Raw genomic sequence first — 16,563 nt, 5'->3', positions numbered from 1 at the left:
TAGTGAACTACTGGTACATTTTAAAATGTGTTTCTCGTTGAGAAGAATTGGTTAAAATGTTTTGTTAACAGGTTAAAACTCTATATTATGATAGGAATCATTGCTATTGTTTTGGTAAAGGACCCGTTTTGAAACGGGTCCCCATCCGGAACGAATGGGGGTAAATTTATTGTTATCACATTTTTGTCTTAGGAATATGACAAAAAACTAAAAATATTATTGAACTCTACTCTCCATGGCGTGACTAATCAATAGCGAAAAAGTCATTTTGGGGGTGAACTACTCAAGTTCAATAATATTTTTTTTGTTTGTCGCATTCCTAAGCCAACAATTTGATTATAATAAATGTACCCCCATTGATTCCGGACGGAGACGCAAAAGCATTCGGGTCTCCATCCGGAATCAATGGGCCTAGAAAATCGCCTCAAATTATTGTCTTAGGAATGCGACAAACTAAAAAATATTCTTGAACTCAAGTCTCCACGGGGTGAGTAATCGGTAGAAAAAGTTATTTTGGGGGTGAACTACTCCTTTAACAAACATACATTTTCAGGTGGGTTGCCAATTTTAGTATAGAAGAGAATAATCAGAAGAGGGTAAACATTCATCCTGTATGAGTTATCAAACATGAACATGCATGTTCTGTTAACCAAAAAGAGCTGGATAGACACGGAGACCGGTTACTGAACAACACACTATTTACTATCAGAATAAGAGCGCTTTTAAAATAGATGTCACTTACTTTTAATTATAGAATTAAAGTTAAATTAATCTCTTGTTCCTATTGTAATCATTACTGTAGTTCCTCCATAATGGGGGTATCGTGATCTTTAAACAATTCACATTGGGATACAAAGTTAATCCAAGAGATCTCGTACAGGATAAACAAGTGAAATTGGAAGAGATTAAATGAACGAACATTTTAATAACATTGCAGTTGATACATGGGTCGGAGTATGTATGGTTTACTATAAGGAGCAGACAGGGAGCCCTGTTAACAGGAAAAGAGTCTATAGCAATGATTACAATCAGAATACTGGTAGATTTTGACTATTACAATAATCACACCAGGCACAAGTAGTAAAAGTAAAATACTTTAATAACAAGTAGAAATTGTATGTAAATGATTCAGGCAATTAAGCATACATCATGTTAACACGGTTGCAACACAGTCACTATGAATGACTCCCTGTGTGTCCATCCCTCCAAATACAAAGGCCAGCTGTGATGTCTCCATTGGGGCTGTTGAGCCTTGGGCCAGATCACCATTTCCATCAGCCCTCACCGTCCAAGGTAATAAACACATGGAATGATCAAGGCGGTTGGGTGGAATATCCCCTTTGAAATTCATCAGTACCCATTGCTTTTTGTCTGCAAGTAGAGAATGGATTTTTTAAGAAAAATTCAAATGTGAATGCTCTGTGCAAGGTAAAAGATTTTATGACTGGAATTTAACAAGATTAAGCATTTTTAGTTAGATTAACTAATTAAACATTTTGAATACAGTCAATCCTATCAAATCAACATAAAATGATGAATAACAAGGGCTACACAAAACATGTCATACCAGTGTGAAATCTGTACATAGAGTTGCTGGCTCCATCTGAAGTCATCCCCCCAAAGACATAAATGTTCTTTCCCAGTGCCACTGCAGAGTGAGCTGCAACTCCTTGAGGGACGTCTCCTTTGGTCTGCACCTTCTCCCACTTCATGTTACCTTTAAATAGACCTACAGTTAGGGCACTTTAGTAGAAACAATGGAAACTAGGGCTGGAATTTAAACAGACAATAGCTAGAGCTTACTTGTGTCAAGTGAGTACATGTCACTATGGAATTTGTCTCCTGCCATGCCTCCATGGATGTAGATTCTTGAGTCCACTGCCACTATGATGTGGCCATGCCTGGCAGATGGATGCTTCCCCTGTGTTTCTGGCTGAGACCAGGAGGATGTCACTGAATAGTGATGACAAAAACAAAAAACAAAACAATTCACATAAAGTCGTTTTACTCATTGTAGTATATGAGCATAAATGGACTCTCACCTTGATGTAATACATTGCTTAGGTCAGTGGTTCTCAACCTTTTCAGGCCGCAACCCCCAAAATCATCATATTTGAACTGGGGACCCCCCCACCCTGACGAGCACTAAGAGTTGAGGCATTATATTTGTATAACACGGTTCTATTGTGAAAATAGCAGATCTACATGCTCACAACGCCTCGCAAGATCGGCTATTTTCACAATTTCTGACTCTAATATTTGACAATTTGGCCAATGTTTAATTTAACATTTTAGAGGTAGTATTAAAAAGTCCATACATTGTCACTTTAGAAATGTGCAGATACCCCCTATACACTTACTGTATGTTGGTTTGTTTACTGTTGAGTGAGAAAACAATGTTGCACATTAAGTTAATCATCGTGGGACCCCCCGATGATTACCCACAGGTTGAGAACCACTGGCTTAGGTAGACACACCTGTCCTTTTCAGTAGGTGTGCAAAAGGACTTTTTCTACCATTAGTGCTTTTGTAGGGCCAACACTAACCTGTATCAAAGACATGGAGTTTTGGATCAGAGATGGGAGTAGCACTTGCTTCACCACCAGAAAACACATATAGTCTGTTCCCTATGCAGGCTGAGTTGGTGTGATAGGTCCTGGGACATGGGGCTTTCTCTTTCACCTCCACTGTCTTCCACCGTGACCCACTGTCTGGATTAGCACAAACAAGACTGCTCATCGAATGTTTTGTTCTTTTGATTGTGCAAAACAATGATATTGCAGGCAGCTAAAATAGTGCATCAAAAATACAGACAGTTTCCAAATGAAAGAACATTATAACACTGCATACAACATTTGATCAAATGTTTAGCATATTTTCACATGACATACAATCAGGGACATGCTGGCCATTGGGAAACGCGAGACAACTCCCGAACGGCCGGTTCATTCCCGGCCGGTCCAGGCCGGCCATTATGAAAAAAATAAAAATAAAATGTCTGCCTTTGTTCCACTTTGGGGGCTGGGCGGCCAACAAAGTAAATCGTCACTGTCAGGCAGAAACCTTGTATCTCCACGTTTCAAATGTATACATTTTTTCTCAAAGCAAAGCCCTGCTTCATCATACAAGTACAAGGCCGTCTCACAAAAGTAGTGAAAACAGCTGATCTACAAGCACACAACGCCTCGCGGTGCGAGGAGTTGTGTGCTTGTAGATCGGCTGTTTTCACTAGTTTAAATCATTTTTTTAAATGATGAATACAAAACAAACGGTTTTGGACATACAAGGTTTCCACCCGACAACAACGAAATAGAACGCATGTACAGTAATTGGCCCACTGGCTTGTCACTTGTCATGATCTGAAATGGCAAATCTTTGAATAGCAGCAGTGCTATGGAGAGAGATCTCTCTCCATAGCACGCAATGAGGGCCTCTCCAACTCTTTTTCCCGGGCTGAATCAGGGGCCCAGCACGTCCCTGCATACAATTATTATCTAACAAAAATAATAACTTCAATTAGGCTTTGTATGTACCAGTTAGTTGTAAGTTCTGGATGCAGTTGCGATTTCCACTTGGTTGTGCTCCGGCAAACACCCACAGACTGCGTGGGCCGCTCTCAGGCACAAAACTGCAGTGTTCATACCTGGACTCCAAACCTTCCCACTCTGGAATGTCCCACTCATGACAATCTGGTAGGTCCAAAAGGATACAAAAAAATAATACAGTATAGAAGAGATAGATTATTCAGAGTGGTTGGAATAGTATGTCTTAACTGCTGCGCACATAATAAGAGGACACCTAGGCCAAAAAAGTGCATATAGTAACCAGTAAGACTCCCTAATCGGGAGATAAGCAACTGTCAGGTCGCATTGTATACACACATTGGCCTAAGCAACCTCATGGTGGCGCTAGAAAAGGGGTATGTGAGAAATCAGGGGCGAAGGTTGTGGTTTGCCAGCCATGGATAGGGGCAACGGTGCCGGAGATAAGAGTAGGGCCAAAAGTGTGACGTGACGTGACGGACAGACGGACTGACTGACAGACAGCAGGTGGAGGTTTTCATAGCGACCTGGGATCGCAATAAGACATTGATATTCTGTTAACACTACAACTCATCCATTTCAGAGAACTATTACCAAAGTCAGTAAACATCCCGTACCTAGATTTATGACATGGGATTCAGAAAAGCTGCCATTGGGGTTGGCTCCTCCCACAATAAGGATCTTCCCTTTGCCTTCATCGTCAGCGGGAATGTATGTGCAGGTGTGGCCGACACTAACACCTGGGCCACTTCCCCTGGGTATTATAGCATACCTGCAGACATCACTGAGAGTTCAACAAACAAGAAAGATGCATACAAGCTAATATCAAGACTCAAGAGTGTGACTTAATTACCATATTCCTTCTTTCGGTTTGACCTCAGGGTCAAGTACTGGGAGGAATTCCATGTCTGTTGAACAGAAAAGTAACCCGATGACAATATCAATGATATATGATATGAAATGACATGAGTATGACCGGTATTAGGCGGTATACCACCTATCATTTAACTCCTGCATGGCCCCCAAAACTGTGGAATAAACTCGCTGTCACACTTAGAACTACAGACTCACTCCCTAGCTTCCGCCGTGGACTGAAGACTCACCTCTTCAGACTCCACCTAAACCCATAGCACTACTGTAACACTCCCTATCCCTCAATGACCATACATGAAGCTAGATAGCATTTTTAGGTTTTAGACGTTTTTTACTGATTAGGTGCGTGGTCTACATATGTTATTGTTTTTCTAGATTGATATTCCTATGCATTTGTTATATTGTTGTTAATGTACTGACATATTATCTTGCTTATAGTGATGTGTATTACCTGCTTATTGTAAATCGCTTTGGATTAAAAGAGTCTGCTAAATGCCTAAACTCAACAAACTGTAAACTACTCATATGTATGGCTACAAATCAACTATTTCCCTGTGTATGTGAAATGACATGCATTAACGACATACATTAATTATAATAATGCTATTATTTACTGTATAGCAAACAAGTAATAGGATCACATTGCAGACTCCAGATTTACAACACCCTTTGGAGATGACATATTTCATCATAGCAACCTTCCCCAATGTTGTTATGTACACACTGTGTGGTTAAGTAAAAAATAACACTTAAGTGGTCAATCGATACGTTTACGTTGCTATATACATTTTTTTAATATAATTCAATTGATTGAAAAGGTAGCTTAATTAATTCAATAATTGCTCAGAAAATAATCTAGTTGCAGTCCTGTTTCTTATAAACAGTATATTGTAAGGTCTATTGATTTGGCCTTGTCATGATTTAATACTTGATTATGACCTTTGAATTTAAGCCTGTTATACAGTAGTGCCCAGAAGCCCCTGACCTTTTACCATACAGGGGCATCCTTATGGCACAGGGAATGCAACAAAGTAAACTGATCTTTGACATTTTCTTGACATGTTCACAAATACAATAACTTTGGCTTGAAGCCTTTGCCAGGCAGTTAAAAAGATACAAAAATAGAATTGCATCCAAAATGTATGGTGGAGAAAAACAACAACATACATACAACAACAACAAAAACATAGGATATAAGATAAGTTATTGCTTCCTGTGGTAGGAGTGTTACTCAAGTTATTTTATCACGTATCACTTTTCAGGCTGTGGCCCCCCAAATAATCATTTAACTGACCACCCACCCTGACAAGCACTAAGAGTTGAGAAATTACATTTTGTAGCTATAACACTGTTCTATTGTGTTGCGATGCGTTATGAGTGTGTAGCTATTTTCACAATTTCTGTATAATTATTTGACAATTTGGCCAATGTTTAATTTGTCATTAGAGATATTATTAAGTCCTTAAATTGTCACTTTAGAAATGTGCATAAACCCTCTGTACACTTAAACCTTTTTGGTTTGTTTATGGGGACCCCCCAACATAATTTGGGGACCCCCCTGGGGGTCCAGACCCACACGATGGGAACCACTGGTTTAGAGTTGTGCATATTAACCCAACTACAGTATGTTTTAACTACATTTTGCAATCCTTCCAAGTCGGCCCATGATCCACAATTGCATTAAAAAAAGATATAAAATAAATAAATTAATACAATATAAGACTACAGGCCCCTCACCAGCAGAAGAAGGGGGGTTGTTTTTACCTCGCAAAACAACAATATTGTAGTATTACAGTTGAAAACTATTGCTAGCATGTTACAATAGCATCAAACTCAGATTACATCAGTCGAGCAGTCTACTTACCATGTATTTATAAGCACGTTTTGCCCTGTACTCTGTATCTATCTTACATCAAACATGTTTAGCATTATTTAAATCCGTAACCAAACAGATAGTCCACATATAGGCTATGTATTGCTTAGTTGCTACCTGGTCAAAAGCTAACGAGAGAGTGTTTTTTACTGGTGATTCAGTCAGAGTGTATGAAAGGGTGCGCTCGTTTTATTGTCCACGACATTGCAAGCGGCGCGAAGGCCAGCGGACCTTGGTCCTGCTCTTCGCCCCCGAGCGCCGCAGGCGCGAGTGGCCGCGAAGAGCGGGCCAGGGCCGCGCGGCCGGCGGAGCGCCGCGCGAGTTACGAAGCCGTGGTGAATGCAATCGTTATATTTATGCCCAGGCCGTAAGGCCTGGGCAAGCCCACGATAAACGCCCGCGCAGTCCGGTGCGCATTTCCGAACGCACCCTTTCCCCACACTCGGACTGAAACACCAGTAAAAAACACCATCCCAAAGCTAACACTGCTCACTACTTGTAGGAAACTAACTACGCAAAAAACGTACATCCGACCTCAGCGTTGTTGCTACAGTAACCAGCTAGGATACTTTTGATCCGCAGTTCTCCAGCCCGGCGTAAGGTTAAACAGTGGTACACTTGTGACACCTTGTGGCTGTTTGTAAACTAGACATGCTACATTACATTGTACTGTAAAATGTATAATTTGAGATTTAAGTAATATGTTTGTAGTGTTAATAATGTTAGTAAATTGTGGCTTATGGCACAATTTTGACATTTTGTCATCATCAATAAATCAAATAATATGCCTGCTTTGAAAAAAAGGTCTATTGGTGAACATTTTTAACTTGCACTGACTTAAAGCTACCTGTGAAAAATACAAACTGTCAGTTTTTTTGTATAGAGTATACAACATTATAAATGTATAGCATACATAATAAATATATATATACTAATATTATAATATAGTTTGTAATGTAATATAAATATATAAAATATACTAGCATTTTAATTAAGACTTGAAGCCTTTTGCAGGGCACCCCATTCTGGCTTAAGGGTGGAAATGTTTCTGAGGAATCAGATTCTCAACTGTCACATGGCAAAACATCAAGGAAACAGGACCAGATCTTCTGAAAGCAGTTTGACAGGGGTTTATAGATGTAGTGCTCCACGATGTGGCCAGTGTGCGTATTGCCCAAACCGTTGACAATAAACATGATGTTGGAGTTGACTTGGGACTCATTCTCAGTTCACCAGGAAGAGTTCAGACAAGAGTCAGGGGTCATCGACATGCTGGCTTGTGGTGGACATTTTTGTAAAAGATTGGTCAAAATAAATATTTAATCACTAAGCAACATGACATACTTTCAGTATTTGCCCGTAACAGTGGGGTACTCAACCTGATGGCTCAGGGGCCAAATACCAAAGTCCAAGGGCCACAAGCCTTATTTTGGATGTTTAAAAATATATTTTGTAACAGACTCCATGATAGTCTAACAATTAGGTAAACACAGAAAAGGCCATTTCCATCTATAAGGCCAAACCTTATTTAAATAAAAAAAGAGGTGAAATTATGGAATTAGCTTTTATTCAAAACACGTGAAAAACAATTCAACACACAAAACAATTCACAAAACAAGCTATATTCAAAGATTTGTACACATTTTCACGAAATTTTCAAGTCCCTGGACAGAGACATATGCCATGGGGGGCCCGGCTCACAAGAGAAGGCGACGGTTCAAGTCAAACTCCCAAGCTCAATTCCTCCCAAAACTCTAGGGCAACCAGAGAAGGAAATCATCTGGGACAAGAGCAGTGAGGCCACCGCAGGTAACCCAGAGAAGGATGAGAAAAAAGAAAAAACCTGTGGGAAGAAGAGGAAAACAGTGAGAGGGTGTTCTTCATCATCATTATAGACCTTCACAGCAAACAGAAATAGTTGTGTAATGTCACCTCCTTCTTTGTTACCAATAATAATAATTAACATCCAGGGGGAACATTGGTCAAAAATGATTGCCGATCCAGAACCTCACTATGTGCCGCATGTTGTGTGAACCTGCAGATTGGCTATTTTTGGCAAACCAATTACAGAGCCACCTCAGGTCAGGTTTGTTCTGGCATAGGCGCAGTGGTAAAGTCCCTGCCCACCACCACGGAGGTTGTGGGTTAGAATCCACTGTGCCGCAACCAGCTTTGTCCGGCGTCTTAACACTATGGGCTCGTGTTTGGGGGAGGGAAGCCGGACGCGGAGGTTGATAATATTGTTGTTGCACGTACTCCTACAGGGCACCTGTCAGCAGGGAGTGTTTGGCAGGGGGGCTACTCTCCATTCAGACATTCTGCCATTCAGACATTGACTTCTAATTAGTCGGAATGGCAAAACCTCCATAGAGGTTAGGGTTAGCGTCTGAATGGGGGGGGGGGGGGGATGTCTGAATGGGGGGATGCACCCATTGGGCAGGAGGAGTAGCGACCGCGGTTTTCCCGGTGAACCTGAGTGCAACGGTGGGGGCCGATGGGTGTGTGATGGAGATGGAGAGGTTATAATATAGCTTTATGTAATGAGAGGTACTCTTGACGATTTCGTAAGAGACCTGTCGCCAATTGCAAGATATTTAAAAGTTATTTGGGGCCATGATGATAACCCCTTCTTCCCACTACTACACTAAGGATTTATATTGTCTGTGTTATTGTTTACAACCACAATTATTCACGTGTGGCAAGATCGTGGTTCCACTAGTCTTACTAGTAGGCTAGTAGTGTAGGCTTAGGCCGCGCTCACACATGTGCGTCACGCATCATCATCTTATCGTCTGAGAATGGCCACTGGGGGCGCTGTACTAATGCATTGTCAATGGAAGGTTGTTTGGTTTTTTGTCATTGCCGTGTCTCTAGCTCAACCGCAGCCTGTACGCTCTTGAAGAGACACGGCAACGACAAAACACCAAACAACCTTGCATTGAGAATGCATTAGTACGGCGCCCCCAGTGGCCATTCTCAGACGATAAGATGATGATGCGTGATGCAGATGTCTGTACGGCGCCTTAGAAGCCTTTTCAGAAGTTAATTTAATGTTTTCCATTTAATGAGTTCCTTTATCGTCATCTTGTGCGAATGCACGCAACTGTTTTCGCCAGGTTTTAAGGCCTAGTAGGCTTTTCAGAAGTTCATTTAATGTTTTCCATTTAAAGTTGTACTATGTAACTTTTTTTATAAAACAAATCTTAAAATTCTCCTAACTATTAAAACACAAAAGTTTTAGAAGATCCGCGCCGTGAATTTCAGCCTGTAAAGCCTTCTCTATATATGTAAACTGAGATCCTTGCCGGGGACCGGATCTCGCGCCAAAATTGCGTCATCACACTACCGGCCAATCACAGCGAGGGTTATACAACTGCCGGCCAATCACAGCGCATCTTGAAGTGGGGTCGCTATGGCTGCAATATTTGTTGTCGCCCGTTTGTACCATCCAGTCTCTAGGTAATTTCGCCTACCAGGCAGGGTGAAGGAGTCGTATCTCTGGAATTACTGAACGCACAGGAACAAGGGACCCCTCCAAAGATAGATCTCAGCAAGGTGGAGGCAGACGCGGGGGTCTGAAGGTAAAACGAAAAACGGCCGAAAGACGCGGACGCGACGCGAGGGCTAATGACCACTAGTTGGGCATCTTACACAGTATAGCTTTAATGATTTCCTTTATCGTCATCTTGCGCTAATGCACGCAACTGTTTTTGCCAGGTTTTAAGGTCTTATTTAAGTTGTTTCTCATAAGCTCGCGACCCTCCTTACCCATCAGCCCCCACCGTTGTGTTCAGGTTCACCGGTAAAACCGCGGTCACAGAGGAGTAGGATGACGGCTCTAGGGGTGGGACGATTCACTTACCTTTCTTTTTGATACCCAGGGTGACGATTCGATTTATATCATGATTCTTGATTTAAATGCGATTCTGCGATTCTTTTTATTTATTTTATTGTAACTTATTCCACCTCAATAAAAAAACAGCAGTGACACAGAAAGTTGTATGGGGAGGAATCAATTGGCATAACGACTTAATTGGGGAGAAAACGGGGGTAGAAAGAAATGTGTCTATTGTGTACTATGCGTCAGCCTCCCCTCTTTTTTTTAATAAATTAAACCCTGGAAAAGGGAAACGCAATAAGGCAGCACCGCACAACATTTTAGTAAAAACATGTGTATGAAATACATCAATGCAGTACGTACCATATATTCCCAATAGATCTGAGAACATCACATCTGGTAACATTCGGCCAAGAACTGCGAAAAACAGTAACAAAGAGAGGGTGTCCTTTATCATCATTAGACAGAAATAGTTGTGTAATGCCACTTCTTTCTTTGTTAACAATGGTACTAATTAACCACTTGTCTTGAACCCTAGAATCCCTGTTTTGGGGAGACCGTTGGCCAAAGATAGCAGGTCTACAAGCTCATAACATGCTGCAACAAGACCTGTTGCTAAATTGTAGATTGGTTATTTTTTTGGTGTAGTGGGGAAAAACTAGCAAACCGAGTCAACACAGGTCATGTTTACTAGGTATAGAGGGCAGGGGTTAAAGCCAATATTTGGCGTGTTTACCTAGACCCCGCCCACTCTCAGAGTGGACTGATTCTCTGGTCTGGAGCACATGAGTACATGAATCGGCAGTTATCAGCCAAAGTTTTCGGCTGATCCAATGAGCGCGGTGGGTGGGGGTGGGTCTAACAAATATCCAATCCGCGCCGCAGCCCGTTTTTTCAAGCGACGCCATCATCAGAGCGTCATCATTAGAAGACGAGGTGCTCACATGGGTTGCTCACGAGGAGACCTGTAGTCATATATATATTTTTTAATCAAAGCACCTCCCAGCCCCCTCCCTTCCAGAAATCTCCCACAATAGGGCACAGTTTCAGACTACTGCGTGAGCTTAGTCTGAGATCAGGCTAGTGTTTACCTGAAGTTCTGAACTGTCCTCACTGAAATTGTGTGTGCCAATCCGTGCTTCATTTTATAGAAGTATCTTCTGAAGTTCTGTTGTATTCTATGTTAGTCTGGCCCATTCAAATACTCATACGTATCTTGAAACAGATTTTTAGTTTGGAGATTACTTTTACTAGAGTTTTGACTTTGTCATTCACGCAACAGCCATCGCTACACCTCTCCCTTATTTTTATTTATTTTTTATTTTAATTTTTGTGGATATGCACTGATCTCAGAAATACTGTAGCTCCTATGGAATCCTCAAGACTGAAATCAGTCCCCAGGACTGAGAACTTAAGTGGTTAAAGAAAAGCTGAAATTACAAATTGAACCATGGAAAAAGGTTATTATTTGCAGTGGTCACCACCTCACCAGCTCAGTGGCCTTGTGGTTACTGGTTAGAGTGTCCGCCCTGAGACTGGGAGATCGGGTTCGAAACCCGGTCGGGTGTACTTGTACATCAGGTTGGGATTTTGGCGACCGCAATTTTTTCTCAAAATCGTTCAGGCCCACTATCAATGTTCTTTTTTAAGTATAAAGTTGTCAAATATGTCAGTAATTATGTGTCATATCTACCATGTGCAACTTAAAAGCAGAAATGTAATTGTCAACGACAAAAACACAATTAAATCGTTAATCGCAATTGTTTGAGTGACAAATAATCGTCATGTAAAATGTCATAATCGTGACAGCCCTAGTCAGGACCTTGACCAATCAGTGATGTCTGGATTGGGGCCAGATCACAGCCCATATGGGGATGATCTTGACGTCAATTTACCAGGACGTCATATGGACTTTTTTGTTTGACAGGATTGACAGGTTGGTTGAAATCAGGTGATATTCTAGGCCAGATGAATATCACATTAGTTAGATATGTCCAAGAATATAACCGTATGTGCTCATATTTCAACTAACATTACAAACAATAACAATGAATCCTGTCAAACTAAAAAGTCATATGACATCCTGGTAATGACGTCAAGATCATCCCCATATGGGCTGTGATCTGGCCCCAATCCAGACGTCACTGATTGGTCCAGGTCCTGACCGTGCTTGCTGGGACTGCAACCTATTAGTAACAAAATGCATGTGAAGTGCATCAATACATACATGGCAAGACACCCAAAATGGGCAAAAGGACGTAGTTCCACGTGTGTTCTTCACCTCCGTGACGTAGGAAGAACTAGGAAGAAAGCATGTAAAAGAACAAGTGATGAGCCATGATGTTGGTTTCTCTGAAAAAATTAATCTGCATCAGCTCTGAACTAAATAAGATCTGCGTTGGCTCAATGACAACACATTACCGTATATCAGGGCTACTCAACTTAAGTAGCAAAATACCAAAAGTCCAAAGGGCCGCAAGCTAAAAATGACGGTCCCATTTTGGACATTTACAATGATTTTGTAACACACTTAATGACAAGTCTAATAATTAAGGAAACACACAGAAAACAGCCACATTTCCAACTATATAAGCCAGGCCAAACCTCATTGAACCAAAAGATTATGGATGGAATGAAGAAATTATCGAATTTGATCAAATGAGGCTTTATTCACAAAATGTGAAGTGAAAATTAACAGAACTGGTTCAATCGTTTTGTAACCGCCCCAGTGTCTGGGTATGCAAGGCTAGTGAACTTTGGCAATGTAAAGGTATGTTTTCCCATGCCAATAACGCTCCTTTTTATTAATAGGACAGATTTAAAATAAATAGACGTTTATACTTATTATTCAATCACTCAAACCCCAGCATCCCTATTCTTGGGGGACATTCACCAAAAATAGCCGATCTACAAGCTCACCACAAGATGCATTGGAGCTTGTAGATCGGCTATTTTTGGTTAAGAGTTGTTCTTGTATGGAAAAATAACTCTACTACAGTTCAACTTAGCCTCAGTTGCACTATACTTGTAAAACAGTTTGATGCTTTGAGCTCTCCTTCAATGAGCAGTTAGTTGTGTTTAAATTACAAAGCTCAAAGCACCAAACTGTTTTACAAGTACAGTACAACTGGCTGAGTTGAACTGTACTTGAGTTATTTTTCACAACAACTCTTAACCAAAAATAGCCGATCTACAAGTAGGGATGTGCGCGTGTATTCGGTTATCCGACTAAACGGCGTGTAAACCATTATTCGTTTTGAATATAAAATTTGGTTATTCTATTAAATATATTTTTAATTATTGAGAAATTAACTTTATTAAACATTTTAATTCTGTGCCCATATTACTGTCTTGTTTTAACTCATTTTGTGCCCGCGATTTTCGGTCGCAATGATGTCCAGAGTGCCTCACGCAGGCTCCATCCGCTTGCACTCTCTTATTTTGAAAGCCAGAAGTGCCACAGCGTGATCACTTCCGGTCTGACGTCATCGGGTCGTGCGCCGGAACCGATCATTGTTTACGTGGTGCCATGCTGGATTGCAATGGAGCGTTTATACATGTGTTTTATAAGCGAGCATCTGCCTCCATCTTCGCTTCTAAAGTGTTGTTTTGAGATAATGGACATTAAAGATGAGATCGGCCGTCCACCTCAATGTTATGGGATGACTATTGTGTGCTCGTGGAGCCGTGATGATGACAAATCAGCGCAGATTTTCGTCTCCGGACATCCGGCCATTCTACTCGGTAATGTACTCAACGTTACAGTAATTTATTACTTTTTGCGCGACATCACGCATTCGGCACTGTAAGTACTCTAGTACTTATTGCGTGACATCACGCAAATGGCACTAGATGAGTTAATAAAATGTTACTTTTTAACAAGCAAATTAAGCGACTCGAGGTAAGCGTGGTTGGTTCATTCAGTAAAAAAATCCGCCTCACTTGCGAAAGTTGTTTCAAATCGTATCCGTTGACTGGCTGGTTATTGCGACCGTCAGGTCGCAGTTTAGTATCAAAACCTCCACCGTCCGTCCGTCCGTCGGTCGGTCACTCGTCACACCTTTGCCCTGCTCATATCTCCGCATCAGTATGACATCACATGGCTGACATCAGTATGACATCACACCGTACACAAATGACCCTTATATAAGACCGGCATTATCTACCGACAGATTAGTAACAAGATGTCAAAATCGTCTAGGAAGGATGGTGTGAGTCATGCTGGCACCCTTCGTGGCAGGAGGAAGCTGGTGCAATCGACCCCTTGGCTTGTCGGGACCCCTGCCTACTAACGGGGTGGCAGGCTATCACCTCAGACTAGTATAACTTAACCGACACAAAGTATTTAGCTATAAACAGACTTGTGTGGATGACAGAGACATATAAGTGAAATCCTGATCAGTGACACACGCTGAATTGTTTGTGCATCTTCTCTGCTGTGCTCACGTTGTGTCAAATGTTGGCAAGATGTGGTTTGCGGCCCCAACAGGAGCGGAATTGGTAACCTCCGAGAACCTCGCTCCTCTCTGGCGTATTTTAAAACTCGCTCGCTCGTGCGCGTATTCAAACGTTGTATTCTTATTCTTATAGACCTACTCTTATTAAGAATAAAAGGCAAATAAGAACAGGTGATTCTTATTTATTTTTTGCACGTGAGAGTGGTGATAACCCGCCCGCCCGCCGCCCACCTGAAAAATCAGGTATGTTTTACTAAGCATACTGAAGTGATATTGATGTAGTGATATTGATGCGCTACCTGCGCTATGATAGTAGAACTATCAGAAGTTGGAATCTAGGGAAAATAATGGGTCACTGCGCAATAGTTTAGATCGTTTTCCACCTGCTTGAAGTCAGATAAACTCAGTCAGGCCACATCGGCCACATACCACACTAAGGCTGGTTCTATAGACAGGGATCTCCATGTATGGGCATAAAAGGGTATGATGTCAGTAGGGCTGCAAGCGAACCTTCGGGGATTCGAACGTTCGTTCGTTACGTTGGCAATCGAAGTTCGAAATTAACACACTGAGTGCCCGGATGTATGACGTGTGTGTGTTTGCTGGTGCCCATGGCAACGCGTCATTTACGTACCTTCGCGCCGTAATACGTTGAGTAAATGTAATCCGATTCCAAGTATGTCCAGTTTATTTTCAGTCAGGAGGAGGGACAGCTTTTTACCAATCTTGGGCCACAGCGTGTGTGTCACGGGCGGTAGAAAGGGTCGCGTTTTGAACATGGTGATTGAAAAAGAGGAGAACAGGAATCCGCCTGATTCCGCCATGTTACGGTACCTCCGCCGCGTCACTGGGAAAGTATCCATGATACGAGTAAATGTAATCCACGGATATCCTGTTTATTTTTACGATAAAGTTTCCTTTCAGTCAGGACATCTTGTTATCAAACCTGGGCCACAGCGTTTGTGTCACGGTAGGTAGAAAGGACCGCGCATTGAACATGGTGATTGAAAAAGTTAGACGGAGAAGAATCCTGCAATCCGTCATGTTACGTGTATCTCCACCGAGACTCCGTTACTTGTATCCTTTACTTGTATCGTTACTTGTATCCTTTCTCTCTGAAAGCCTGGTGGGCGAGGTTACTTGTATCCAGATTACATTCAAGTCAGATACATAGGAACATGGCGGCAGGGAGACCGCACCAGAGCGAATGTGGACTGCACATGCTGGTCACGTGTACCGCGCTGCATTTTGGGAAATGTAGTGTTTTTCCCATATTGTTGGCGTTTGATCACCGTTCATTGCGGTAGCATTGTAGCAATGTACAGTAACTACAGTACCGACGCGTCAAACGCGTCGTGGGCACATGGCATCCAGAGACATCAAAGAGATTGTCGTGTTGACACCACGTGGGCGCCCAGTGTGTTAATGGGTTCAGGTTTTTTTTCTTTTTTTTCTTCTTTTTTTTTACACGAAAAATTATTATCAGAATGTGATAGGCCTATTCAGAATATCACAGTAGTAGAAGAGATAGCCAAATACGAAATAAGTTAGGCCTACCGGTAAACACTAACAGTTAATGGTGACCGTTATATGTTATAAAATGCACCAGAACAGCTTGGAGCGATCAAGGAACGTCCTCCGCTCCAATTCCGCTCCTATTTGGGGCCGCGAACCGGGTGGCGAATCAGCCTCGCTGACACACACTTGATGACAGTAGAGTGAGAGCAGCTGAGCTGGGCAGAGAGAGACGTGTGTGCTCTGAACAGCGAACACCCATCCATGCACCCAAAGATTAAACAGCATGAGCAAAGATGGATTTCATTGCAACCCCCGGCCCTAAAGGATCTATAATGCAATTTCTGGGGTTGTTACATCGAGACCAGTTCAGCCCGAACGCGACGCGCTCCGACGCAGTCACCAAGTCTAATCATCATCCGTGCAACTCCGCTATACATTGAGCCTGTTCGTCAACAAACTACG

At 41.9% G+C, this 16,563-nt stretch overlaps 1 protein-coding gene and 1 long non-coding RNA gene across 2 annotated transcripts in view; both read right to left on the bottom strand.

Annotated features, from left to right (window-relative positions):
- The window catches only part of LOC308299483, a 711,129-nt gene that overhangs the window by 56,557 nt on the left and 638,009 nt on the right, over positions 1 to 16,563 (bottom strand). The gene's annotated exons all lie outside the window — the stretch shown is intronic.
- Positions 1,009 to 6,420, bottom strand: rabepk (Rab9 effector protein with kelch motifs). The gene is made up of 8 exons (XM_080743146.1): positions 6,280 to 6,420; positions 4,396 to 4,450; positions 4,160 to 4,314; positions 3,534 to 3,689; positions 2,547 to 2,711; positions 1,804 to 1,953; positions 1,568 to 1,717; positions 1,009 to 1,371 (listed from the first exon to the last, which is right to left on the bottom strand). Exons 2-8 carry the CDS (start codon positions 4,446 to 4,448, stop codon positions 1,148 to 1,150), a joined length of 1,053 nt encoding a protein of 350 aa, XP_080599272.1. The 5' UTR covers positions 4,449 to 4,450; positions 6,280 to 6,420; the 3' UTR covers positions 1,009 to 1,147.

Source organism: Nannobrachium achirus (assembly GCF_963921795.1).
Source record: "Nannobrachium achirus genome assembly, chromosome: 15".
Classification (NCBI taxonomy): domain Eukaryota; kingdom Metazoa; phylum Chordata; class Actinopteri; order Myctophiformes; family Myctophidae; genus Nannobrachium; species Nannobrachium achirus.
Note: the sequence above shows the minus strand (reverse complement) of the source record. Positions and strands in the feature narration are given on the sequence as shown.